Source organism: Citrus sinensis, chromosome 2, assembly GCF_022201045.2.
Source record: "Citrus sinensis cultivar Valencia sweet orange chromosome 2, DVS_A1.0, whole genome shotgun sequence".
Lineage (NCBI taxonomy): Eukaryota > Viridiplantae > Streptophyta > Magnoliopsida > Sapindales > Rutaceae > Citrus > Citrus sinensis.
In genome coordinates, this window is record NC_068557.1 from 32,522,901 (window position 1) to 32,550,015 (window position 27,115).

The window sequence follows — 27,115 nt, forward strand, 5'->3', positions numbered from 1 at the left end:
ACACCCAACAACCTGCCAACTACGGAAATTGAAAAATAATTTTTTTTTATGCCCAAAAAAGAAGTAACATTACTTTTTTAAATAAAACTATAAGTTCCAAAGCGAAGAAAAAGAAAAGAAATCAGTTGCGTATTGTTGTTGCTTAAAGATTATTAATTAGAAATACAAATTGGACTCTAGTGTGTAACTCTGTAGTAAAATAAGAGAAATTTCTATTTTAAAAAAAAAAGTTTATTTCATTTGAAGAGATGAGAGTGATATTTTATTAAAGAGAGATTTGAATATCTTTTTAACAATACTAAAATTATATATAATGAGTTATTTTCTCTTAATTAAGATATAAATAGAGGACAGTTTTGGCATTTGAAAGAGCGTGTAGAGTAAAAATAAATTTTTTAAAATTTATTTATTGAGTGAATATGCAAAATAAATCAGTGTTGCAAATAAAATTTATAGTTCAAATAGCCACAATTAGAAAAGCTATTCATATTAACTAGAAATAAAAATTGAAATGTTTTCAAATACATATGAAATTGTCAAATTATGTCTTAATGTGATTTTGTTTAAGAAAAATTCTGATTTTTACAAGTGAATTATGGCACACTCCATCATTTGGATATTTACAAAATCTCCCATTTTGGTAAAAAAAAAAAAAAAAAAAGGGAAGAATAACTAATCAATCATAAACATATTAATTTCAAGGACAAATAAATTAGGTTGTGAATACATACAGGAATAATGAACTATTTTGAATTTCAACCTAGTTAACACAACTATATTGCTTTATTTGGAGGCAAGGAATGAATTTGTTTATCAAAATCAAAATATATAGCCTCGCAATAATCTATCACTTTTGAATAAGAACTTGCCAACAATATGGCACCTTAGAATAAAGTTTAAAGTTGACAGATGGAACTAAATAGAAAGAAAAAAGAAAAGAAAAAAACAGAGCAATGAGTGGATTTTTGCATCAAACGTGAGAGAATAGATAAGACGGGCACTACAAAAAATGGGTTTTGTATGCGATCTTTTTGAGTAAAAAATTTAAGACAAAGTGGGAGGGATGTGGGAGGGACAGAAGGGATTGCTTGTGTTTCCACTCATCCAAAGGAATACAAAAACAGTAACCAGTGAGATTAGATTTAGATTTAGATTAGATTAGATTAGATGGATCCAACATAACATCACACATTTGGAGCACACACAACACAACACCACATGCATGCATGACATAACATACTCTAATTATTGACAATATAAAATCATCACCCACAAGCTCTTCAATTTTATGATTTAATACAAAAGGTTTCTCGTGCCCTATAGCCAGGTCAAATTATTTTGTCTCTAACTCCTTGTTGATGAAAATTATGAAAACTAGTCGGCCATAAAATTTTTTAATTAGAATATATAAGATTAATGAGTAGAGGCAAGTGGTGAACTATTTAATTGCTGTAATGATTGGAATCAAATAGAGGTGGAGTATAAAGTAGTCACTGTGATTCTTTGAAAAAAGTTGCAGGTCATTAAACTATACAACTCGAAGCCGGTGAAATATGTTAGCCACAAATCATGTCTCATTTGCCCAGCTGAAAAATGGACATTACAACTAGCCTAGTTGCACTAGACATGCATATATATATAAACGTAGTGGGATTTGAGGTCAATGTTTACCTCCAATTATAAGAAGTGATATTTTTAAGACTCGCTAATGTGCTTGCGTTAATTATATAAAATAAAATAAATATATATAAAGTAATTATCTAATGATAGTGAGATTTAATTGCTAAGTATAAGGTTTGTTTGATGCAACTGCTCCACTTCCTATATTTTAAGTGAACTGATCATTCTTCTAAAAAAAAAAAGAGTGAATTGATCATTCATTTAGAGTTCTTCAATTTTTTTTAATCTATTGTTTTATGGAAATGGCATGCAAAAAGCCTCGTGGTCCTCCATTATTGTCTCCAATTTGTGTTGGCGGATGTAAAAACCAAATAAATGAATCGAGTGACTTTATTTACTTATTAAAATTCATTTTTATCAGCAATTTAAGTGGTTATTAAAGCAGTTTTTTTTTAAAAAATTGACCAGGGATCTGAAGCGAGTAAACACAAAATCAAAATCAAACTTTATGAGTGAGTGTTTAAGCAATAGTGAATTTTTTTAAAAAAGTAAATATAAATTGACCTAGACTAACATAAGTGGTCAATTGGATAGCATTTGATTTTTTTTAAATACATAGATAAACATGATTAAAAATGCACATGGAAGATGATAATTATGTGGGAAGTGGTTCAAATGTCTCCTAGATTCCTACCATGTTTCTGTAAAAAGGCTTATTTCATGGCAACCACTTGATTAAGTGGGAGACCAAACGCTTGTAGATACAGCATTTATAGTAAATTCCACAATACAAAGACAGCTTATCCTATATCAAAGCTAAAATCTTTGACATAGGACAAACTCTCTTATAAATCGGTTGAATATTATATGATGATTTCATATTACTTAAGGAACCCTATCAAATTTTCAGCTTGTTTTAATTATAAGAAGATAAGCCTCCCACCCCCTCACCTTTTTATTGAGACTCATTTTGTGGTGTATGTTTGTGTTTTGGTTTTGGGGGAGAATGAATGTTAAATGCTGTCATTATTTGTTATAATTTTGATGGTATGGTCAGAGTTAATAATTTACATTGCTTCCATTTCATTAATAGGTATGGGGTGCTACATGACAATTTTTCAACAAACTCTTTAAGCCGAATGGAAATAAATAACCATTACAGTGAGGAATGTCCAATTCCAAGTAAGCAAAGAAGACAACATGACGAGATTCATTTTAAATTGGTGGAATAACGAATGATGTTTTGTACTAGAATGAAATTTTCTGTACACACTCTCGTCGCTGGGCGGGCCTGGATGGGTAAAAACAAAAAAAATAAAAACAACGAAACTCCCCGTAAACCCCTACCCTCGCTCTTTAGTCTTAGAGCACCCTCCCTTGTCTCCCACACCTTCAAATCCTTAAACCCTGAAATTAACCGAAGCATGCCAAAATTGCTCAAACCCTAACCTCCCTCTAACTGAATGTCAACTATTTCAAGAATGAAGTGTCTAATAACCCCGCCCTTTTCATTGACACCCATCTCCCTTCACCTCTCGAAGGCCACAACTCTTGCCTCAAAATCCTGTTTTTTGAATCCCGCAACGTCTCTTCGAAACCCTAAATTTATCCACTCAATGGTTTCGCCCAGACCCCCTCTTTTCTCCTTACAAAATCGAAACCTGCATTCGGAGGCCTCTGTTTCTTCGCCCTCAGGTGAGATTCACGTGATCGTAGGACCCATGTTTGCCGGAAAAACGACCACGCTTCTTCGAAGAATTCAAGCTGAGACCCAAAAGGGCAGGTTTGTTGCTTCTCTTTTATTTTATTCATGTTTTATTCAATGGGTTTGCTTGGGATTTGACTGTATTACTTGTGGCATTTGTTTTAAGTGTTGGGTCGTGTCTATCAATAGGTACCGTTGTGGGAATGCATCAATTTTATTCCTAAAGTTTGATTGTTCTGAATTCTAATTTTTCATTAAATTTAGTTTGATGGACTGGAATTGCAAATATGTTTATGTTCCATGATCGAATGGGATTGTCACTGCTGAGATATTCCCAGCTTTCAGGTCAATCTACGTAACAATGTCATCCAATTGGATGAAGCAATAAGGGGCCTTTGTTTTTCTGGGAGATTAAGTGAAGCTATTGGATTATTATGGCGAACAGGGTTGAAAGTGGATGAGGGGACATACGCTCTTTTGTTGCAAGAGTGCATATTCACAAAAGAATATAGAAAAGGGAGAAGAATTCATGCTCAAATGGTTATTGTTGGATATGTTCCCAATGAATATATCAAAACCAAATTGTTGATATTGTATGCAAAATATGGGGATCTAGTAACTGCTCATGTTCTGTTTTATAAGCTGCAGCAAAAAAGTTTGATTTCTTGGAATGCTATAATTGCTGGATATGTGCAAAAAGGCTTTGAAGAAGTTGGACTGGATTATTATTACAAGATGAGGGAAAATGGTTTGAGACCGGACCAGTATACGTTTGCATCAATTTTCAGAGCGTGTGCCACCTTGGCCACATTGGACTACGGGAAACGAGCCCATGGTCTCATGATCAAGTGTGGTATTAGAGAAAACGTTGTAGTTAATAGTGCTCTTATAGATATGTACTTCAAATGCAGTAGTATCTCTGATGGGCGTCAAGTATTTGATAAATTGTCAAATAGAAATGTTGTTACTTGGACTTCTTTGATAGCTGGGTATGGACAGCATGGAAGAGTCGTAGAGGTTTTTCAATTATTTCATAGGATGACAAGTGAAGGTTTCAGACCAAATTACGTTACTTTTCTTGCTGTGCTTTCTGCTTGTGACCATGGAGGTCTTGTCAATAAAGGCTGGGATTACTTCTCATCCATGTTGAGGGATTATGGAATCCAACCTAGAGGGAAACATTATGCAGCCATAGTTGATCTTTTGGGACGTGCTGGGAAGTTACAAGAGGCTTATGAGTTTGTTCTTAGTTCACCTTGTATGGAACACTCTGTAGTATGGGGTGCTTTACTTGGGGCATGTAGAATTCATGGAGACATTGACCTGGTGAAGGTGGCAGCTAAGAAGTACTTCGAATTGGACCCAGAAAATGCTGGGAAGTATGTGGTCTTGGCGAATGCATATGCCAATGTTGGGTCCTGGGACAATGTTGAGGAGGTTAGGGGGATGATGCGGGATTTAGGGGTGGTCAAAGAGCCTGGTTATAGCAGGATCGAAGTTTTAGGGATGGTCCACTTCTTCGTAATGGGCGATAAATCGCATAAGCATTCTAAGGAGATTAATCAGATGATTAAGGAAATAACATGCATTTTAAAGGATGCTGGCTGTGTTCTTGATTGAAGTGGGAACTAGTCCAAGTTTTTGCACTTACTATTTCCTTTTTTTGCAGAAATGTAGCAGTAATAAAATCCAATAAGGATACAAGATATGGGTTAGATTCCATAGTTACACATGATGGGGTGAAATTGCCATGTTGTGCGTTGACCACCTTGTCATCATTCAGACAAAAATTCGGTTCTGATGCTTATGATCAGGTAATTCAATGTGAAAATTGATGATCTGTGTCATGAAAAATGGTACTCTGTAAATACTTAATTATTAGTCCAATTTCTATGAAAGTAAGTAATTCCAATTGTTTTCTCAAAAAACATAAAAAATAGAAAAATCCTAATTGTGAATGTGCAGTTCATTTGTACCTGGTTAATGGATGCTGCATTTTTTTTTTTTAAAAGGTTAATGAACCTTATAAAATATAAGGCAAAGCATGTATGGCAGAAGGCTGCCATCAATTTTTATAAATTTTGGTTGTGATTATATATTTGTTGAAGCCTTCCATGTACGTGTGCACCTTTTTTAAATGTCATATTCATGTCCAATACTTGGTGACAGGTAGATGTGATCGGCATTGATGAGGCTCAATTCTTTGAAGACCTTTATGATTTCTGCCGTGAAGCTGCTGATCATGATGGAAAAACTGTGATAGTTGCTGGACTAGATGGTGACTATTTGAGGTATGTGAAGGTACTTTCCTCCAATTGCCCATCTCATTTTTATAACAGTTTTATTGGGGTTTTGACGGCGGGAAATGTTGTTGCAGAAGGAGTTTTGGTTCTGTGATTGATATAATTCCGCTTGCTGATTCTGTAACCAAATTAACTGCTCGATGCGAGTTCTGTGGGAAGCGTGCTTTCTTCACTTTAAGGAAGACTGAGGAGACAAAGACGGAATTGATTGGAGGGTCTGATATCTACATGCCTGTGTGCCGGCAGCACTATGTAAGCGGACAAGTAGTTGTAGAAGCTGCAAGAATTGTGCTAGAGTCTCAGAAGGTTCAGTGTGGCTCCTATGTGTAAAACACTAAATACTCTGATCAATTATGTACACATAGGCAGCCCTTTTGGTGTCATCAATCAATATGCACGTTGAATGAGCAAAATTGGAAATTAGAATTGATGTAGTTGGATACTGTACAAATTGTATCATTTTCTATTTGGAAGTGCTTGTTTATTGTGTGTATAATCAAAGCTTGAAATTCTCATGTTAACACGTGAACAAGAACGGAGCTTCCACTTTCCAAGGTGAACTAATCTTTACAGATAAATCTTATGGTTAAGCTTAAGCATTTGGCTCGCAATCTTCGATAATCCAGCAGGTGTCTCTTTCTCCCAAATCCCTAATGCAGTATTTCGGTAGCCGAAAATAACAGTAGCAATTTGCTTTCATTGAGAGTCGAACTCAAGACCTCCCGCTTACTAAACGGGTGCTCTAACCAACTGAGCTATGAAAGCTTGATTGTTTGGTCGATCCAGTCAATGGGAAAAGAACCCTAATTTGTGGTCTTGGAATTTTATCAAACGGCCGAGGCCTCGTTCCTTTTCACAATGAAATGAAGTTGTAAAATCATATCGTTAATGAACCCGCGCATGCACGAAGACAAATACTAGTTCATTACCAAAACAACAGGAACTACATCCGAAGTGTACAGTACTAACAATGCTCTACTTCGTAAGAGACGAATAAGACACGACGTGGCTACAACATCTAGCTACCAGTCATAAGAGTTCTTCAACTTCTTTGCAACACCACAATCTGAATTTCGGCCATGACTGACCTGTACTCTCTTGCACACAAGTTATAAACTTATCTCACACAACTTATAAGATCAAATGGAAGAACTGGGAACTAATCGTGCAAACAAATTAAACGGCACAATGCCCTGAATAAACGACGACTGGCCTAGTTCTTGGATTATGTTACGCTCAGTCATCTGAAATCCCTGTAGCGATCAAATTGAAGACATGCCTTCCAAATCCTACCTTGAGAGCATCATCATTTAGAAGTTTCTCAAGAAGATATTTGTGATGGGAAATGTTTCCATTCAGGAAAATGGAAAGTAGGAGAAATCAGAAAGACTGCATTCAGTATATGATCTTCAAAGCTATAATTAAAAAATCACATGCAAACTACCTTTGTCACCCTTAATGCTTGTTGGATCACAAAGTTCCCATATTTATGCTGGCAAGGTGTAAAAATTGATGGTCGCTGATCTTCAAAAGATCATCAACAACATAATGTGCCATTCCTGGAGACTTCAGACATTTCTCTACTAAATGACTTCCACATCTTAGCAATGAGAGTTCTTCAAATTTTCCTTTGAGAAGAGAGCATATCTTTTCAGAATATTTCAGATCACCAAGTCCTAGGACATGCTGCACAACATAGTTTCTGGGAAAAAAAAATCCATTAATTAAGCAATAGATTATGCCAAGAAATCATTCTTTGAACAACTTCATTCATAAATTAAGCACCATATAGTTAAGGAAGAGTGGTCTTTACCCTGAAGGATCCTTTGATAGGAACTCTGCATGACTAGAAATTAAATCTAGAAGTCCTCCTCTGCGTGGACCTCTCATTTCATTAATGAAATTGTTTAAGGAGACACATCCCCTGACGTGGGTGGCTAGCTCCCGAAAGTGGTTCATGGCTGCGAGATATAGTACCTAGTACCAAACACGACAAATTATCTTCTTCATGTGTAATTCTAAAAGACTCTTAAATGTGACATTCGTTAAAGTGAAGATTACCTCATTTTTCTGTTCATCAAGTGTCTCCAAACACTTGATTATAACAGACGATGCTTCTTTACTAAACATCATGTCTTTGAATCTTCTGTATGCAGCTGAAATCACAAGAGAAATGCAGGGTGATCCAACTAGCACTTTGATCAGCTTCTGCATTGACCGTGCACTGCCCAAACAAGAAACTGAAATTGGTCGAGAAAAGCAGAAAATGAACAAAAAATGAGTAACGCCTGGGATTTAGGGTGATTACCTATCTTTATAGACTGATGCCTTGTAAAACAATTCAGATTGTGAGGTTATCTTCAGTGTAATCCGTTCATGCTGCATGATTGGATAAGCTTAGCAAACAGATGACATCCATATCCATCAGTCATCAGATCAAATGGGTACTTATACACTGCCTCAAATATCTTATATGTAATTGTTGAGTCCTTTCCGGATAACATTTTCTGAAGGAACAGAGAGCCACCTTCAGTCTTTCCTAGCAGAACGATATCATAATCTGGCTGTGCCAGCAAAGCATTTTTGCCATAAGTTCCAGGACCAATAGATGTACTAAGATTTGCAATTCCAATCCCTCTGTTCAAGTCCGGCCTTCTTCCTCCCTCTAATATGCTGGCCAAATCAAAAAGGTTATCTTGATTCCCCCAAATAGACATGGCGGGACTCCAGAACCAAAATTCCCCATCACTATCTCTAGATGATAGTTTTCAGCATACCCTTTCATATACCTGTTTGAAGGCATAGACTGCCGGTTCCCTGAAGAATCACCTGCACAGACTATCACATAAATTACATAAAAAATCAATTCTTCACACACACAGAGAGATACATGCAAATATCAATGTGAACATGAAAATCAAATCTTTTCCCATATTTACATATCAACAGACACATACAAACATCAATATGCACATAAAAATCAAACCTTTACCGACATTTACATATATGAAGACAGATATGCGCACACAAAAGGGGAGCAAACGCATATACACGTGTGTGGGTCTCCTATATGCACACAAATACATAAATGTGCATACAAAGATCAAATCTTTATGGCAAAAAAAGTACATGTATACAGATACATACATACATACATACATACATAGATAATATGCATGTACTTATGGACGCGGAGGCGTGAGACTACCTATACCCACGCACAAGATAAGACCAGCCGAGATACTTGGAGAGAACAATGGAGTAGTCGCAGGAATGGAACTTTGCTCGTGTAATCTTCTTGTTGAACGGCTAATAGTGAAAGGCAAAGTGGGGGGAACTCTGTTATCCACAGAAAGTTTCCTCAAAAAATACAGGGAGCTTTCAAGGCCTGAATCAAAAGGAGGCGGTGATCTTGAGTTAGGCATTGAACCGAAGTCGAGTTGAGATGACGGAACACTACCAATGAGTCTACACAGGAACTTGCAAAGCAAGAAACAAGAAGAACGAGTTACAACACTATCACAAACACTAACACAACGAATCTGACATAAAGCTGTGGATATTTGTTTATTTATTATAAACAAACAAATATTACAGTTGTTGTATGGAAGTTTTACTTTTCTTTTTTTATTATTTTTTGCATAAATTTCCTTTCTTTTACCACCAGGAATAAAAATAAAATGAATATTTGATTTAGAGCAGAATTACAGTTCGAAATTTATTCTTTCTTTTACTTTCCTTTTGTGGAGATGAAGGCAACAATTGTCAGTGCAATTTTCTAAACGAAAAGAAATTTCTTTTTGGTTGGATTGTATATGAATCAATAAAGTTTGTATTCGAATTATGTGGTCCGCTGGATAGAAACATAAAATTAAAAATCCATACAAAATGAGCATTTAGAAAAAAAAAAAGCATAAATCATTCATGCATCCTTCTAAATTATACATATCCGCAGCATTAATTTGAAAAAGTAAAGCATTCCTGAGTCGAAAGAGAAAAGGCTAGCTTGTTTTAAGTCGTTAAAACAGTTCCCACCAAAATGAATATATGTTTGCAATTTTTTTAAATCAAACGTAATGTAGTTTTCAATTACTGTAATTAAAATCATATTTAGCATCTGTTAATTTTTTAGAGACATATATTAAAATTGGAATATTAGTGTAATCTTAATCTCCTTTTTATAAATTTAGTAATTAACAGATTATGCCATCTTTTGTAATAACAACATTAGTGTTATCTGCACTAAATTACCGGAGGAAAACACAAGTGCCTACCATTAACTAAAGAATGATGGTAACGAATATAAAGCAAGAGCAAAAGAAATGTCTAAGTTAGAAAATTTTGCCACTTGCTTGAAAACAATTGTGTTATAAGTATATTCCAAAATTTCTGTCACTTGAGACTATAATGTGTTCTCGGACTTTGAAGAATTCTTTTTCCCCATCAGTGTCTTTCCCTGGCCCCAAGGCAAAATCAAGCTCCAGATTGTGCCTTTTCCAGTACCAACAATGCCCTTTCACTTTGCAATAGCGTGCTTCAGCCTACAAGATCATAGAATAATAAAGTAAAACAACAGAGTAAGCAAAGAGAAGAAGTTTCCTAATGTAATAAGCTATATTAGCCAGCAGGAATTGCTGGCTTCAGAGTGAATTTATTTTTGCAACTTTCAATGCATTATGAATTTAGGAGTACCCTGAAAATATCTCTTTTTGTAAGGAGAATAAGTTTGTGCAATTAAGTATATTCACAGGAAGCAAAATTAAACTGGTTATAAATGCTATTCTACTCTCTCCATGATTTTCACATTTGAAAAGAACAATAGTTTCTATACATTACCGAAAGATATCCATTATTTTTACGAGTTCAGTCGGAGAAAATATGGCAGTGCCCTGAATGCAAAAAGTTGTAACAATGAAACAACCAGAACATACAACTTACAGCCATGAACCACATTTTGTAAATTATGAATAAAGGATCGAAAGGATGTATGCACAATGAATAACCTATTCTGAAACCACTGGATAACACACAATTAGAACAGAGGAACAGAAGGGGACTCAGTATTAGCAGCCTGAATTTCATTGTCTCCCCAACTCAAATATTGTCAAGCCACATTCACTTCTCTTGCAACGTCTTCAGTTTTTGCCTTGTAAAACAATATTACTGTTCATGCATCTCTTCACTCATGCAATTAACAGCTAATCAATACAAATTACCCCTCAATTTTTTATGCACAGAACTAAGATACAGTTGACTAGTTGGTCAAATCCAATTGAAAAACTAACATGTCCCAATAATTAATGGTTATGACCATGTCCTTAACTATTCAAAACTGATCTAACACACAGAAAAAATAGATACATCTAAGTTCTGGGAACGGCCTGCCCATAAATCACATCATAAATTAGAGAACAAAAAATCTCCAGTGTTGAAAAGAAAACAAAGAAGAAAAAAAAAATTAATAGAGTTTACTGATGCCAGTATAATGTTTCCAGTCAACAACTTCATTCATGAAGTAGAAAGGAAATCAATAGCCTTTAAGCAACTTACACTTGTTCAATCAAGAAGCATTTGGGAGAAGCTAATTGTTATCCTCATATGCTGCAGACTGTAGTTCACAAAAGAAAGACTCATCCTGAAATGTAATACAAAAATTTACAAATCAGTTGGGAAATTGACTGAAAATGAACCAAAAGTGCAACATAAAAATCAACCATTTGGGAAATTACATCACAAAGATAATCTTAATTCTCCACAACCAAGCGAGACCATTTATCTTCACTTCAAACTCAAAGAACAAATGCTTCAAACTATCCCTATGAGAATGTTGTAGTAAAGAACAATTGTACACAAATATGTTGTACCTTCTACTTGGCTTGCTGGTTTTGACTCGCAGACTCTTTCACAGTAGAATTCAATGACCGTGCAAGATGTTTGACATGATTCAATCGCAACCCTTTTGGTGATACACCTGAACAACAATCCAAAATAAGGGAACTAACATCATAAATTATCATTCACTCAATGTCAATAAACTTACCACTGGATTCATTAGAATTTATTGTCACATCTACCGCTACTTTATGATTGTTGATCAAAGAATTATTCATTGATCTTGCAAGCTGTTTTAATTGACTCAACCTTAACTGCCCAGAAAACTTGGCTAACTTATGAGCTGGAACTTCCAAACCTACATAAATAGCAAGAAGATGTTACAAGTGTGATTATTTTCAAATTTATGAAAAAAAGTCTCTAAAAATCAACAGAAACTCACTCTCAGACTTTGCCAAAAGATGGGATCCAGAATCAAGATCTGATGAAACAGATGCTAATGTCGTAAGTTGATTAGTTGAAGTTGTGGCTTGAGATTGAGGTTGATCCAAATCTAACTGACCATTTTCAGCTCTTAATCTCCTAAGTTGATAATTTTTTCGACGTCTAGCAAGATGCTTTTCCCTTTCTTCAACACTCATAGACTGTCTTCTCTGCCTATCCCTTAAACGCCTTCGTTCCCTTTCTTGCTCCTTCAGCAATTTTCTCTCTTCTTCCATATTCACTCACATTCAACCAATTTAACAAAATTCTTTAACTTCAAATTCTGCAGTACCCCAAAATAAATAAAAAATAAAAACAAACACACATACAAACTTTAGCCTTTCGTCGTCAATCTCACAAACGGCAAAGATTCAATTTCTAAACAAGGCATAAATAAAATATCCATCATTTGACACACAACGATCAAACGAAACAATAAAATAAATAAAACCCCACATGAGTATGTGATTGTAAAATGTAAAATAATCACCTAAATCTCGTGAAAGTTGCAGTTCCTTATCATTCATGACTAGATAAAACTGAAACTGAATGAAACAGAAACATAAAGGTTCAAACTTGATTGAGAGAAAAGAAAAAAGAAAAAAAAAACTGAAATTTCGTCGTGGGTTAGTAAAATGACATAGAAGAATTACCTCGGATGGAGGATTTGATTGTATTGATGTAGTAAATACATATGCACCATCGAACCCAGCTGTTGGTGCGTGTCCTTGGTCTGGTCAGTCGTGGCGAGGACTTAAATTTCTTTTTCCTATTCTAATTCTCTATTAATATTTTAACTGTTTTGGCAGCAAATTTTGCCAAATCAGTATTTGACACCAATGTCTTGCTGTAACTGCTCTTCTTTGCGTTTTGCTTGTGATTTTGAGAAACGAACCTGCAGTTTAGGCAAACGATGTCGTTTAGACTAACCACCGTTTGTCGATAAGAATCTATGCATATATATATATATATATATATATATATTGACGGCAAGCAAATTAATAGAAATCCTTTTTATTAATTTGAAATTAAAAGACAAGATCCTTAATCCAAAACAGATATTTAGTACAATTCAAGTACCCTAATTAATCTTTGTAAAGAAGCAAGAGGCGTGGGACACGGTTGTATTCAGTCATCAGGACTTGGAGAATTTTGAGAAATAGCAATCAATCTTGAAATCTCCATTGCAGGTTGATTTTTGAACAGAAATTTTTTCCTTCATTTAGTAACCAAGAAACACAAACGTTATAACACCGTAAGTTCAGTAAAATTCAGACCTGTCTGCTTATCATATTACAACGTGGACATTTACAGTAAAGTTGAGGTTCTATTAGATGATAATTGACAGCTACTCTCCGTTCTATTAAGTTACAACTAACAAATATCACTATGACTCGTGCTCTAAAAGCTACAACAAAAACTGTGGGGGTTAATTATACAGAGTTTCTATAATGGTTTTTCACTTCCATGCAGAAGAGGTGGCCATAGCTCTGTTTCTCCAGCCGAGATAAAGAGCCCCATCATTCTCTTCAACTCTATAGTTACTATCATAGTCTTTCAATACATCCCTCACAGCATTTGTCACCAAAGGACTCAATCGATATGGGGTAAATCCTGCCATCATAAAACGTGATCTCCACTTACCAAGAAGTTCATGCCGTTCCACCCTTTCAATCCCCTCACAAGCTATCATGTTGACTATGTCCCGGGCCACACAGTGCTGCTCTGCACTGATACGTTGCTTGTCATCCCTTGGACGAGTAACATCAATGCTCTCAAACATAGCTGTATAATAATCCAGTGTCTCAAGGAACCTGTGAAAGAATGGAGATGTATTGGTTTTGGATTCTTGTTCAACAAGGGTCACAACTTTGGGTGACAAGCTTTTAACCAGTCTCAATAGCCTGTCTCTATGATTCTCAGTACTCACACTCTCATCAGGCATGTGGTGCAGTACAAAAGGAAAATTCACCACCACAGCTTCCCCAGGTTGAACCCTTAGATGTTGTCGTTCAACCTCACAAGCAGTCATGGCAGTATCTTGGAATTCAAATGGGACATTGCAGGATGCAGCAAACTCCGACAGTCTCTTCCCTACAATATCAAGTCCTCCACCACGAGCATGGGTTGATTGGGAATCATCAATCCCAGTTATGCGGACAAGTGGGGATCCACCAGGCCGTTTTGCAAGAGCATGGAGGAGGAACATCCACTGGGTGCCCTGAGCAATTTGGAAATCAATGATGTGAATTATATGTTCATTCTCCACTGCTTCCCCAATGACGACATTTGCTGACATGTAAGCAAACTTCCAATATGGACAAATCTGAAAGAGTACACTCATGTAAGACATCAGCTCTGAGCTCACTGGTTGTTCACACTTCAAGGCTTTGTAGATTTTACTCCCTGAAAACTCCAACCTTGCTCTAAGCCCTTCCAACATGTACGCACCCAGCCGTTCAATTGGCTCCCCAGAGACTGATACCATTTGCTCCAACACGCGCATTAAACCTGCTGCAGTTGATATATCACCATCAGATACGGCTTGAGCACAGAAAATCAGCACCTGTTTCAAGTCCAATCTGGGGATCATTTCCATCAGCTGATCCCAGTTCCAACTTGCTGCAGAAGTGTCTTGGTGGGTGCCACTCTTAAAGCAACAGCTGCAGCTGTCAATGATGTCTGATTCAGGCCCCAATAAGGATATTTCCAGTTCTCTCAGTTTGTTCCTCAGTTCGTTGCCCTCATCAACAATGGACGATCCACTCATGGGCGATCCATATGCATTGTCAGGAGAATGATGAGGATCTGACTGGTACGACTGAGAACCTTGTGGAGAAAAGGTACTCCGATTAGATGAAATGCTGACAGCAGAAGGGGAGTCATGAGAAAAACCAGTAGTTGCTGTGGATGAATCCAGGGTATAGAACTGCTCCTTGTAGGTTTGAAAGGACATATTGGTTCCTTGACTGCTAACATCTGAGCATATATTGTTGTCCAAAATTTGGACATGAGACAAACAACAGGGTTCAATCCCTTGCACAGGCTGGTGATACATTCGTTGGACACTGGCTGCACTTTGGTGTTTCTGAGATGTTTGCATCTAAAATTCACGCACCACTTGGAACACAAAGAATGACCGGCAGGAGTATATCAGCAACTTGTAATGGAAATGCTTCTTTTACTAGGCAAGATTGCTTATTCGCGAACAAGTAACAAGCTACCAATCAGCATATCTTGATCAACAGTAGGATATGCAAATAAGTTATAGAACTGCCATATCTGGGGGCCAAAAGAAAAGAAAAATTGTAAAGGAGAATTAGAGACTATACAACGTCTTGGCTGTCTGATGTTATGCTGTAATTTAAAAAGGAAAACAGAAAGCAGGAACAAGCAAGTATCATGGGAACGTTCAAGTAGAACAGAATTCTATTACAACAAGGTATAGCAAACAAGCGACCAAGCATTAAGAAACAAGACTATCTTCTCTAAAACTGGGAAGTGATTCAGCATGCAATAAGATGGCAATCGAAAGGAGAACATACAATCAAAAGATGGCACAAGAAACAGTTTCTTCTAAGCAATTCTTCATTCTTTTAAAATAATCACCTAAAACATCAAAGAGAAAGATGATTCCCAGAACCAGATCGGCAAAAACTTGAAACCAAGGGCGAAACTCAGCAGCCAATTAATTAAAAAGTCAGCTTTCATTAGAAGCAACTTAAGTTAATGTACAAAACTAAAGCTTGCGGTTCTAATTCAATTCTTCAACCAATAGAAACAATTGAAGCTTCCAAGGATAAGCGTGAGGGGAAAAAGGCACTTTAAAGGCTAAAAGGTACACGCAGTCGGCAAGCCGACAAACGAACTCAAGAGAAAAGGAAAAAAAAAAGAAAAAATTCCAGCCCTGGTGTGGTGTCAAAGCATAAAATTTTACATTGAATATAGAAAATAACTATAAATATCGAATTACGTCACCAGATTTAAAGGGGCATCAAACGTTTTATGATGACAAATAGCTAGAGATTTATTTTGTAGATTAAAACAATTAACCACTCAGATCAACAGCTGCTGAGATTGAGATTCAAATTTCAAAGCGAAAGAAACAAACGGACCACGCCTTTTTTGCATTAAATCTTATGAACCCAACAAAATAAATATCAAAGCTCAACAAAATGAAAATCCTAAACAAATTGATAAGCCAAAAGGATTCATTTTTGGGAATATTAATTAAGACAACCCTCTACTTCCATATCATAAATAATAACCTTTGACCTCCGTCCATCAAATAGTATCCATAAAACAAACCGAAACAAAGCTTAAACTTGAATAAAAACACGTGTGTTGTTATTGAAGTTCAGTTCTTGGCATACCTTTTAATTAGAGTCAAGATTGAAATTTGAACATGAAGCTTTGAGGATATTAATCTTCTCTTCTTTCTTTCAGAGTAACTCAACGTAGTGAGCGTGTTGAGCTGGGTATGTTGTCTCCCCAAACATAGAATGATGCCAAAGTGCCTCCTCTAATGTAATTTATATGGTTATTTATCCCACTATCCCCCCCTGAGAATTTGTTAATTTACACTAATGCCCTCCTGGCTAGATATTTGGAACACGTATGCTATAAAAACAAAAATAATAAAATAATAATGGTACTGCTAATTGCTGGGATTAGTTGTAATTTGTATTATTTGTATCAACCGTCAATCCCAGCCCAAAAGTTAATTCTACTGAGTACTGACCACTGAGAGCGTGTGTGCGCGGTCGGTTGGTCCGTGTAGTTACTTTTCTTTGTTAGTTGACGTAGAAAATTCTTTTCAAAAAAAAAAAAAAAAAAAAAAAAATATGCGTCTATGTAATTGATGATATTGATTATTGTGGAGCAATTTCCGACTAGTAGCTTCTACTAATTAGCATGAATCATGACAAATTAATTAAATTGCAAAACTAGAACGTGAAGAAAAAAAAAAAACAATATGAAAATCAACCAAGTACAACACAAATTAATTGAAGAAAAAAAAAGGCTCTTGTATTTGTGTTGACGTTATCCTCCTCTATTTACAATTTACAATGTAATTTGAGAAACACGGCAAAAGAAAACGAGGGTTTCAAGAAAGCCGCACAAATAATAGAACTAATTGGCTGGTGGAATACGACTGTTTGTAACTTTGTATGTACGTAAGGCTGACAAAGCATGAGCAAGCATCGAGTGGTCTTGTGTGCTTTTCCTGTACAATTTAATTTGTATGAATAAATTAATAATACTATGTAACACGTGTCAGGATATTGAACGTTGAATAATTGACACAACAAGATTTGATTTAATTTAATTTAATTTATTACGCATATTTTCATCCTTTTCTAGTACGGGCCTGTGCCAACAAAAGTGGGTCAATTAAACACAACTGGAGCTGACGTACTTCAATTTTTTGACCTCCTCCGTCAATACTTTAATTAAGCTTCGGAAGTTTGCAGGAAATTAATTAAGCCAAGTAGGATATTAATCTAAAGTTTTAATAATGTCAGTAAAAATGGCCCGAACAACAAAACCAGACAAAATTTGAAAAGCCACAAACGTTGTCATCGATGATGATAAAAATAATTAAAACAGTCAACTGGTCAACAGTTTTGTTGCTTGCTCTTGTTCGTTCGTCTTCTAGATCCTTATCACGGCAAAACCACGAGCGTTCGGGGCTTTCCAGCACACGGTTTCTTTGACGACACGACAATGTTATTCTTGTTAATATTAGAAGAAATTAGGGCAATTCTGGGATAATGTTTTTTACCTGGGCACGAGCTGCTCGTTCTTCGAAGCAGCTCAGTTCTATTTCTACTTTAATTAGCCAACGTTCTTTATATTCCTCAAATTCATTAATTCTTTTCAGTGACCTTTCTTCCTCTCGGTGACGTGGCCATTAGCGTCTTCCACTCCACTTCTTCAACTCGAACGTGGAGCAAATATTACTCTGTGCTCTTGACCATGGTCTTACCGTGAGACCTAGCTGTCATCTCCATCGAAACGTCAATTATGGTGTGCCTTTGGGAACACGGAACACACACCCAAATTTCATCAATCAGAAAACTCTCCAGCGCGGATTAAAACGAGTGAATCGTTTGTAGTACACCGATCAGAGCATGCCACGTCAGATATTGTGGGTCCTACTTATTGCCGGCCAATAATGTTGTTTGTAGGGTGGTAATCCATTAGCAGGTGCTACGTCTCACACGTGAAATATTGAATATTCCTTGGTGCTGCAGATACCAGATTTTATTGGGTTACTATAAGTCCCTTCACTACTTTAAGAGTGGTAACATATCAAACAACCTGTACAAGTGTCATAATTAATCATTTTACTATTATATATTTACAAAATCTATCATCTTATTTTGGGAGCTTTGACCTATTCGCATATATATAATTTAGTGGCATAGTCACTTTTAGAATCATCAGGGACAAAGTTAATTTATTTAAAAGAATTTAATTTTTCTCGAGTACTTCTAAGTAATTTTAGATTTAACAAATTAGTTAAAAGTAATTTTGATGATGAAAATATAATTTTAAACCTACCTTTTTGTAAATTAATCAAAGTTGGCGGGACAAATTACAAATTTTATTGGGGTAAATACAATTTATAGTTGTAATTTAGAAAATATTTTTGAAAATTTTATGACAAGCGGGGGGCAGCTGCCCTTTGTGATTATTGGTTAGTGCTTCCTTCTTGTCTTTGTCAGCTCATCTAGGCTTCCAATCTCCAGGCTGGAGGCCAATAGCTGGGCTTATTGCTATGCTTGCTTCCAATATTACTCGGCACTCGGCAGTCATCCTCTCCAACAACCGTGCTCTTTGCTATCGTGCTGTACAGTTGTTGTGCTCTCCTGTAGCCCCTGTCGTTTTCTCTCCTTTTTTAAAAAAAAAAATTTATGATCCTGTTGCAGGATTTATAGCACCATCATTTATTCTTTGATTTTTCACATTTTTTGTAACAATACACACAAAAAAAGAAAGGAAGAAAATTTCTAAGGAGGACATCTTTATTTTAACTATGTCAAGATGCCACTAATAAACAAAAAATAAAAATACAATCTCTAATACATTAAAATTTATAACTTTTTGTATTTTAATGACATAATCACTTTAATAAAGTGAACATGTCCTCATTAAAAATGACTATATATATAACTCATTTTACGTTTTTATTTAGTATTTGATTATTTTAGCGTAAAAGAGTACCGTATCCCATAATTTAAACACCGTTAGATAATTAAAAAAATAATAAAAATTAACAAAATCCAATAATTTAGCCGCATCCAAAATGCGAGGTGTGGTAATCCATAGTCTTCTTTTTGAATAATTTGCATGTTAATCACTCTTTTAAGTTTTGATAGAAAGGCCTAACATTCGTGTATATCTAATTATGGTGAAATAACTTTCTTATTAACTTTTCTAGCTTATAAAAATTTAGTATTCATAATATTTTGTTGTTATTGTGTACACGTGTGTCCGGATGATGATTTTAACTTCTACGCGGTAAATCTGTCGGAATGCATCTTTTCTGTTGATGATGTTGATTAAAGGAATGAAGAGAAAGGAGAATCTTGGTGCTTCTCTTTATTATGCTTTTGATACTTGAATTACGACCCACCATCATGATCTTATCTTGAGTACCTCATCGCGACCTCAAAGTTACAAAAAGGAAAAAGGAGGGGGAAAAAAAAATAATAATAAATAAATAAAGCAATGGGCAAAGGAGAGCTGGTAAAAGGATTGTTTGAGATTAAGATTATATTAAAGAAGGCTTCTTATCTAATGGTAGAGGCTAGAGCTGTGTAGTGTGTACGAGTCTCAAAGAATGCTTTGAAAGTAATGTTTAGAAAATCGTATTTTTTATTGGCCAGTCAATTTAGTTACACTCTCGCTATTTTGTAATGATGTCTTGGTTGCTACACAGGTTTGAATAAAAAGACTACAGATTGTTTGCATACGTTACAATACATGGCCGTATGAGCAAAAACGATATCCAATATTAGCTTTTGCGTAATTTCACGTGAAAACATGATTATGAATTGTGATTCTCAATTCCATTAATTTGATTTGTACCCACAATAACATTTGAGTCATGGCTATGAGAAGTCGTCACAGGCATTTGATGGGATTGGGACCTAGGGCCGCTAGAAGTGCCATGGGCGCGTCATATACGCAGTGTAGGGAAACAAAGATGAACGGGATTGAATGGGACCCTAGTGAAAAATTTTTAGTGTTATCTGATATTGTCTGAAGGAGAAACATCATCGCTTTCAATTTCATCTTTAGTATGTATCATGTACGTGGATGTGGACCTGTCTATGGTACAGATTCTGTAACAAACATCTCCCGTCATCCCACCATCCGATTTTCTATTGTTCAGTTTCTCACTCCACATCCAACCACATCCAACGGCTGATGCTGCAGTCTGTACCTTACAGATTCTGTAAGCTAGTCGAGTCCCGTGGATGTGCGTGGAATACTACGTCTCTCGATCTCGTCCTTTACGCCAAAGAATAAAGACCAAAAAAGCAGCTTCAAACGCAGGATGCTGCTGCTGGTGGGATGATGAAGTCATAATCACAATACTGCTAGTGCTTGCTTCTTTTCCTGGAAAAAGCAAGAAAGAAACAAGAAAAAGGAAAGGAACTGACTTGGAAACAAGAGATCAATTTTGAGAGAGTTGAACGCGAACAGTGTCTCAGTGGCAGTGAGTCTTTTTGAATTATTGCCGTCGCCAAAGTCATGATCCTCTTTCCAACAGCAACAACGATATTTTGTGCTTAATGGCTGGCTGGCGCTAACACTCGCACTCTTTTGACTAACTTACTTTGTAATCAAAGAAAAGCCTTCCTCTTACGCCGTGCGTGGAGTGTAGACTGAGACATGCCAGTCAAGAGAAAATCAGTTTTCGACCAGTATGGATTTCTAGTGCAGTCCTGTCGGCTTTAGTCCTGGGTAAAGAAAACAAAAGCTATGGTAATATTTTCTGACCAAACTCAGCTGAGTCAAATGCTTAACTGCTGTAACTACAACCCAAGTACCCAACCCAAATCCAAGGTGAACCTTTGAAGCCTAGCCCAAAACAAGATGAAAAAACTAGTCTCCACCTATCTATTTCTTCATTTTCAGTCTGAAATAAAGCTGCAGCTTCTGATTGTTCAAGAACAGGCTGGAATGAAAAGCCAGTCTTAGCTAGATTCCAGCATGCCCAAACCGAAGCTCACTTCAAATTTTTGAGTTTGAGGAGCTGGAAGATTAATGATCCTTGGCCAGGAAGACTTCTTTAGTATGGAGTAAGAAGATTTGTTGATGGTTCTGAGTTCTGACTTTTGACTGGAAGACTCATGCAATGCCTCGACTTAAAAATGACACGAGCTAAAACTCTTAACATTCATCTGGGGATTGTGTCCACGTAACCATATTAATAACAGATAGAAGAACCTCTCCGACAGTTATCAAACACCCAACACCTACAAGACCAAACCTCCAATCCTGTGTCTCTGTGACATTTATTCTTCTGACACATTTAGTCAAAATATCTACAGACCTGTCTTGTCACAAATCCATTACAACAACACAGGATGAGCAACCCAACTTTTTGAGGCAGAATCTAAACTGCCTTGGTTTACCGTTCCAAAACAAATGAAAGCAGATGAACTTCAGAGGGGCAGAGCAGATGGTCTCTGAAATATTACAACTGAATAAGGAAGCAAACTTCTTACTTCTCCATACCTCGTGAAATGAGTCTTAGCAGTTTGGAAGCTATCCCTGTCAACCATAGCATACAATCGAAGTACTACAAGTCTACAACTATGCAACACGGCATCATAATATGCGTGCACAACTATGTAACATGGCATCATACTATGCGTGCACAACTATGTAACATGGCATCATACTATGCGTGCTTATTAGCAAAGAAATTATTGAGTCACTGCTGTATATACAAAAAGTAAAAATCACTCAGGCCTTTCTGAAGCCAAGTTAGATAATGCAAATAATGGTAAGTCTTCTATGGAAAGGAGAAATTATTGCCAATGAAGGTTATACGAAACTATTATAAAGATGAAATGAAAAGAGAATACATTGGGTCAAATCCCTGATGAACAACCATATACTAGTACATTCCAAGGTAGGTTCAAGATATGATATTCGTCAGCATCAACAGGAAAAATCATCCTTCAATTGGTTGAGTCAAATATCTTGATATTCAAAGGCGTGCTGCTGATGCTCTTTCACCAATTAAGGGAATATAACTAATACAACAGCAACACTAAGTACTCAACCCACAGGTATTTAAGTGAGATGTTCGTACCGAGGAGCTTCCACATCTTAGGATTGAGAAAAAGAGCAAATACAATGCTAGGTAGCTGGGTCTATGGACATGGCTGACAGGAGATAGTAGATAGCAATGACATCTACTGACCAGGAAACAAATAAGACAAAATCCTATTCAACCATGGCATCACCAAAATCAAACTGTTCTAGGTCTCCAGCTTCAAAATGTTACCCCTCTGCCAGCCAAAGATTTCAAATGGAAATGAAAAAACAAAAAGGCCGACTCCAAGTTGGAATTGTTGGCATGATTGCGAGGTTTTTGAAAGTTGAAATTTAAGTTCATACACAAATTAAGTTGTTTGAAAAGTATATAAACTGATTAATGGACTAAGTACTCCAGAGAGAAAGCTAACACTTGTACACTACCAATGGCCATATTCCCTCCTTACAGCTCCTAAATAAATCTACATCAGCTTGGTAATTCTGACACAATGACAGAGAAATAATTAGTTGAACTTTTGATTGAGAAATAGTGAAAACATACCAAATTATGTCTACAGTGGGTTCCGTCCTCATTTCTATCAACCTAGACAGGTCCATTGTCATATCAAGAGGCAAAATCAGAAGATGTAAACTAAAATTTGGAAACCCTTCCCAACACTTTACATACACTATATAATATCAAAGGGTTCTATTTATGCCTGCAAACACACATTCCAAGTAATTACAGAACAGCTATGACTGTAGCCTAAACTTATGCAATTGTAAAAAGGAAAGGCCATAAAACACCAACAGTAGCTCCATTCAGTAAATTTGGATCAAACCATTCAATGGACCTAAATTGTCTTCAGCGACAGGCATCACAATTCAATAAAACATAAAGTTTGACGAAAAAAATTCCGGCAGTTTAACATTTTATTAACAAGAAGTAAAACAAAACAATACTAGCTGGAAAATCCACGCTTCTGGTAACGTGCCACCTCACCCTCATTAGGGAAAAAACCCATGAGTCGACCCGCGGAGTTCTGGTAGGCGTACATAAACCCACCCATCAACCCGATCAATCCACCTGTCACCATCGACGGCCCTTTGAGGCCCGGCTTTATCCCTGCATCGATATTAATAAAGTTAAAAATCCAAACTCTATGACTGAGATAATGGAGGTGAAGAGGGATAATACCGGAGAGGTAGCCGACGACGACGGAGACGCCAGTGATGGAGGAGAAACGGAGGTAATCGAGGGTGTTGAAGTTGCCGACCACCGCGGTGAATGGTGGGTTTCGATCAATAACTGGGTACTGTGGCTTCTCCGAGGCTGTGATGTCTGTGTTCATTCTGTTGCTGCTGCTTGTGTGAATCGATGGTTGCTGCTCGTTGTTGTTCCGTGCCAGTTTCAAGTTTCGACGCCTGAATGGGAATTCAGATATGGGCTGAGTTTGGGCTTCTCGCATTGGGTCATAATTGGGCTTCTTGCGATTGGTGCCGCTTTTGCGATATCATAGAATTATTACACACGTTGCGTGCTTTTCGTTTAGAAATTAAATTACAGACTAATTCAACGTGTTAACCATTGGTTGGTGCTGTCTAATTTAGTCCTTTTCGTGTTTTGTGGCTCAATGGTGGGTGGGGCTAGTATTTTCAACAATTTTGAGCGCACCACCACCAGTTCCATTCCATCCCTTTCCCTTATGGGGAGATCGATCTCTCACGAAAAATTTGATGTAACAGTAGATTTTTCTCCAGAAAGGGTATTTTAATTTTCAGAGTCATGTCATCCTTCGTTTAATATTAATCGGAGACACTCTTTGCAAACCCCACCAATACATTAATCGATGTGTTATATGTATACGGGCTATTGTCAACCGACAACTTTTTTTTTTCGGACCTTTTTAAAAGTATTCAAACACTATTTTTTTTTTTTTTAGTATAAATCCACCTAAATTTTATAAAATATATCACTCTTGTATTGCTGTCTTAATACTGTTATAAAATTAAAAATAATTATTTTACCCTTGAACATTGAATGATCATTTTATTCTTAAATGTTAAATGACTATTTCAAGTGCATGACATTTTAACCATTATCTTGTATGAAAAAACGACTTGCTATCTCTTTTGCTATTGATTTGAAGGAAGGAAAAGAACAACCGCATAAACTGAAACTTATCACATATATCGGACGCGAAACAACTTGAGCTTCTCTATTAGATTACTTTCCCATAACCCGGCCTAGTGAAGTGTGTTCGCATATTTGGAAAAGAATTTAGTTTCTTTGATTAATAAATCTCGAAATGATCTTTGATTTTAATTAATTATAGCATATAAATATAGGCTTAATTCGAGGTAGGAGTTGGAAGACATGCAATCGACTAGGTGTGCATTGTTTACCCAGTGCAAAATATATAAAGAAATTCTAGAATACTTTATATGTATTACAACCAATTGATGTATGCATGACATGTATAATTGAATTTAATACAACCACCATTTGAATGATAATGGTTCAAAATAAATGTATACATGTCATGATATTATTATTTATTGTATGGATGACATAGTATCTCAGATGTATTCTATAATTTCTCAAAAATATAATGCAAAATGGTTAATGGTTAAAAGCAGAAATCTCAATTGCACGCGTTGTCTGAAATCATCATATTTTCTACTCCGCAAATCTAATCCAGTCTCACAAACTTCGAAGTCTCATATACACACACGCACATAAATATATAAATTAAAGGAAGTAATGGCGGTTGTGTTGCATAAAAGAAGCATCCAATTCCAATCTATCAGTTTAGCACCTGCAGCTTTCATTTAAGCATGCCATTCCCCTCCAAAAGCTTGAAGACAAAAGCACATATACCCGAGAGAGAATGTTGGTATTCTTGTCTTTGTCAATACATAATATTATTGTTCAATCAGAGCATTATAACCTCCTACTCCTAGGCTTCCCCACTCCTAACCTTTGTCTTTTTGCTCATCATAGCGACCCCCACCACTGCCTTAATTTTTCTCCTTTTTCTTTTCTTCTCTCTCAGTTCAAAAAGCAAACCAGATTTTTGAAAGATGATTTAAATATAGAGATTGACTATACAGTACAGTTTTAGTTCTAGTATTGTTTACTTCAACAACTTTCCATCTGTTTTTAATCTCTAGTTTTTTTTTTTTTTCTTTCTTTTTGTTGAGCTCCAAATTTCATTCTTGGCCTTTAACCCATTTGGTATGATGAGTATTGCATCAAATAAAATTGCATTATAGAAATATACTCTTAATTAAATAATTGAAATAGCATTTGTACGTAGCCCCCCGAAAAAGGCACCATCATCTCCAAAGCGAAGAGGAGCTTTTGGGGACAAAGCTGGCAGAGTATCATCCAACTTATTGTTCTTCCAAACACACCCTTCCATGTGCTAGTTCCTAACATTTCTTTTGGCGTTTTCTTGGGACCCTTTTCTTCAATAGCATTGCTTTTGCCTCTTCTCTCACATACACTTACCCAAAGCAGCCTAAGATTGGCCACTTAACTTTTTCCTTTTGGACTTTGCACCTTAGCTGCCGATTCCCATTCATTCCTTTAATATTTTTCGATGGACTAAATACTCTTGAAATAATTGAAAACAAACAAATACTAGCCGTACCAACATACTAATATATAAGCACCGAGAGTCATTCATGCCTCCAGCACCCCAAAGGCCAACGCTAATAGAATTTGATTTTCATTTTCTCCAATGGGTAGGCAAAGCAATGATCCAATTGTCACTCAATCGTCCATTGCTTTATTGCAGGAGAGATTTAGGCAATTGCAGAGAGTTAAGGAGATGAGGGAAGAAAGGGAGCTGCACCTTCACAAAATGGTAGTGGAGCCCAAACTAATTAGCCCCGCTATGCAATATGATTGTTATGAGACATCGTCAAGGCTCTTCTTTCACTTCCTTCCAACAAGAACATCAACATCATCACCTCAAGTTTCACTCTCGCTTCGGTCTTACTCACAGAGCAAGCAGCAGGTGCAGGTGCACGACGACTATTTTCAGATTCAGTGCATGGAAACTACCCCTTTGCTGCCGACGTCAGAGACAGTACCTGCTGCTGCTGCTGCTGCACCACCATCTCTGCATGCCTCTGCTAAAAAAATTGAAACGCCTAACCATCATGATGATGTTGATACTTCTCTTCATCTATAAATTTAACAATCGTATACTTTTTTTCCCCCTTCGGTACGTAATGATTACAATATTGGAAGAGAGTTGCTGTACTGTCAATATTGTTAGATGTGAATGCCCTGCCTGAGCCTGATGGTGTACTTTTATTTGCTTGAAGTAGCCAATCCTGATCCCCAGAGTACTAAGACATATTATTGATCGGTGAAGTAAGATTATTTTTCTTAGTAAGTTTTTGTCCCTGCATAAATACTCCATTTAGGTTGGATGGTATGTTTTCTTGAGCAAAAAGACTCTTTGTGCGGTTGCTTCTCTTAATAGAATTAAGAAATTTGAAGGAAAATATTTTTGAGAGAGAGAAGGTCTGCTCTATATATTAATGATGTTGATTCAAGTTATGCCTGCGAAAAACCTATGAAACTTGGGGTAAGATTATTTATTATAAATGAATCATGATTCATGATTGAAGCATCGTATGCTGTTATTATGCACCATTAAGATTCAAGAGAAACCGAAGAAAAAGAGACTTGTTCTTTAATCGTTAAGATTGAGGCTTGATGCATTGAGGTTCGCTAAATGTAACTTTCAGGTTCAGCCGTTCAAGACTGAATTCATGATCAAAACCCAAGCCATTTGTTCTACTACATCTTACTTGAGGTTCACTAAGTGTGTGCGCACACACTTGTATAGGGATCCCACAATTTTAGAAA

General features: G+C 36.4%; 4 protein-coding genes and 1 non-coding gene across 12 annotated transcripts; 1 reads left to right on the top strand and 4 right to left on the bottom strand.

Annotated features, from left to right (window-relative positions):
* Positions 1-2,833: 2,833 nt before the first annotated feature.
* Positions 2,834-6,149, top strand: LOC102621433 (thymidine kinase a). Of its 2 annotated transcripts, XM_006467249.4 has the most exons (4): positions 2,889-3,403; positions 4,995-5,139; positions 5,495-5,616; positions 5,703-6,149. In XM_006467249.4, exons 1-4 carry the CDS (start codon positions 3,084-3,086, stop codon positions 5,956-5,958), a joined length of 843 nt encoding a protein of 280 aa, XP_006467312.1. In that variant the 5' UTR covers positions 2,889-3,083; the 3' UTR covers positions 5,959-6,149. The 2 variants fall into 2 exon arrangements, with proteins under 2 accessions (XP_024951142.2, XP_006467312.1); XM_025095374.2 differs by lacking the exons at positions 4,995-5,139; positions 5,495-5,616; positions 5,703-6,149 and adding an exon at positions 3,664-4,988 and having other exon boundaries at positions 2,834-3,403.
* A 170-nt stretch (positions 6,150-6,319) lies between these two features.
* TRNAT-AGU (transfer RNA threonine (anticodon AGU)) lies at positions 6,320-6,393 on the bottom strand. Its single transcript has one exon. It is a non-coding gene; the product is annotated as a tRNA-Thr (tRNA).
* Positions 6,394-6,731: 338 nt separating this feature from the next.
* Positions 6,732-13,163, bottom strand: LOC102620955 (pumilio homolog 18). 4 transcript variants are annotated; one of them, XM_006467247.4, is made up of 8 exons: positions 13,024-13,163; positions 12,597-12,838; positions 12,434-12,488; positions 11,903-12,226; positions 11,669-11,818; positions 11,493-11,599; positions 11,179-11,263; positions 9,790-10,169 (listed from the first exon to the last, which is right to left on the bottom strand). In XM_006467247.4, exons 4-6 carry the CDS (start codon positions 12,177-12,179, stop codon positions 11,496-11,498), a joined length of 531 nt encoding a protein of 176 aa, XP_006467310.2. In that variant the 5' UTR covers positions 12,180-12,226; positions 12,434-12,488; positions 12,597-12,838; positions 13,024-13,163; the 3' UTR covers positions 9,790-10,169; positions 11,179-11,263; positions 11,493-11,495. The 4 variants fall into 4 exon arrangements, with proteins under 4 accessions (XP_052290675.1, XP_052290674.1, XP_006467310.2 ...); XM_006467248.4 differs by lacking the exon at positions 12,434-12,488; XM_052434715.1 differs by lacking the exons at positions 11,493-11,599; positions 11,669-11,818; positions 11,903-12,226; ... (1 more) ...; positions 12,597-12,838; positions 13,024-13,163 and adding exons at positions 6,732-7,330; positions 7,442-7,605; positions 7,690-7,852; positions 7,937-8,457 and having other exon boundaries at positions 8,837-10,169; positions 11,179-11,268.
* A 40-nt stretch (positions 13,164-13,203) lies between these two features.
* LOC102620670 (scarecrow-like protein 13) lies at positions 13,204-16,481 on the bottom strand. Of its 4 annotated transcripts, none has more exons than XM_006467246.4 (2): positions 16,317-16,481; positions 13,204-15,225 (listed from the first exon to the last, which is right to left on the bottom strand). In XM_006467246.4, the coding sequence occupies exon 2, from the start codon at positions 15,044-15,046 to the stop codon at positions 13,403-13,405; it is 1,644 nt and encodes a 547-aa protein (XP_006467309.1). In that variant the 5' UTR covers positions 15,047-15,225; positions 16,317-16,481; the 3' UTR covers positions 13,204-13,402. The 4 variants fall into 4 exon arrangements, with proteins under 4 accessions (XP_006467309.1, XP_052290673.1, XP_052290672.1 ...); XM_052434713.1 differs by lacking the exon at positions 16,317-16,481 and adding an exon at positions 16,212-16,235; XM_052434712.1 differs by lacking the exon at positions 16,317-16,481 and adding an exon at positions 15,553-16,202.
* A 6,545-nt stretch (positions 16,482-23,026) lies between these two features.
* LOC102620396 (NADH-ubiquinone oxidoreductase 20.9 kDa subunit) lies at positions 23,027-23,658 on the bottom strand. The gene is made up of 2 exons (XM_006467245.3): positions 23,426-23,658; positions 23,027-23,353 (listed from the first exon to the last, which is right to left on the bottom strand). Exons 1-2 carry the CDS (start codon positions 23,577-23,579, stop codon positions 23,190-23,192), a joined length of 318 nt encoding a protein of 105 aa, XP_006467308.2. The 5' UTR covers positions 23,580-23,658; the 3' UTR covers positions 23,027-23,189.
* Between the last annotated feature and the right edge of the window lie 3,457 nt (positions 23,659-27,115).

Excerpts from the sequence above, each read along its gene's own strand:
- LOC102621433 (XM_025095374.2), top strand. The coding sequence starts at position 3,084 with ATGTCAACTATTTCAAGAATGAAGTGTCTAATAACCCCGCCCTTTTCA. Across the intron at positions 3,404-3,663 it reads GCTGAGACCCAAAAGGGCAG|CTTTCAGGTCAATCTACGTA; the intron begins GTTTGTTGCTTC and ends AGATATTCCCAG.
- LOC102620955 (XM_052434715.1), bottom strand. The coding sequence starts at position 8,013 with ATGCAGCATGAACGGATTACACTGAAGATAACCTCACAATCTGAATTG. Across the intron at positions 7,853-7,936 it reads GCATCAGTCTATAAAGATAG|TGCACGGTCAATGCAGAAGC; the intron begins GTAATCACCCTA and ends TTGTTTGGGCAG. Across the intron at positions 7,606-7,689 it reads TTGATGAACAGAAAAATGAG|GTACTATATCTCGCAGCCAT; the intron begins GTAATCTTCACT and ends GTTTGGTACTAG.
- LOC102620670 (XM_006467246.4), bottom strand. The coding sequence starts at position 15,046 with ATGCAAACATCTCAGAAACACCAAAGTGCAGCCAGTGTCCAACGAATG.
- LOC102620396 (XM_006467245.3), bottom strand. The coding sequence starts at position 23,579 with ATGAACACAGACATCACAGCCTCGGAGAAGCCACAGTACCCAGTTATT. Across the intron at positions 23,354-23,425 it reads CGTCGTCGGCTACCTCTCCG|GGATAAAGCCGGGCCTCAAA; the intron begins GTATTATCCCTC and ends ATATCGATGCAG.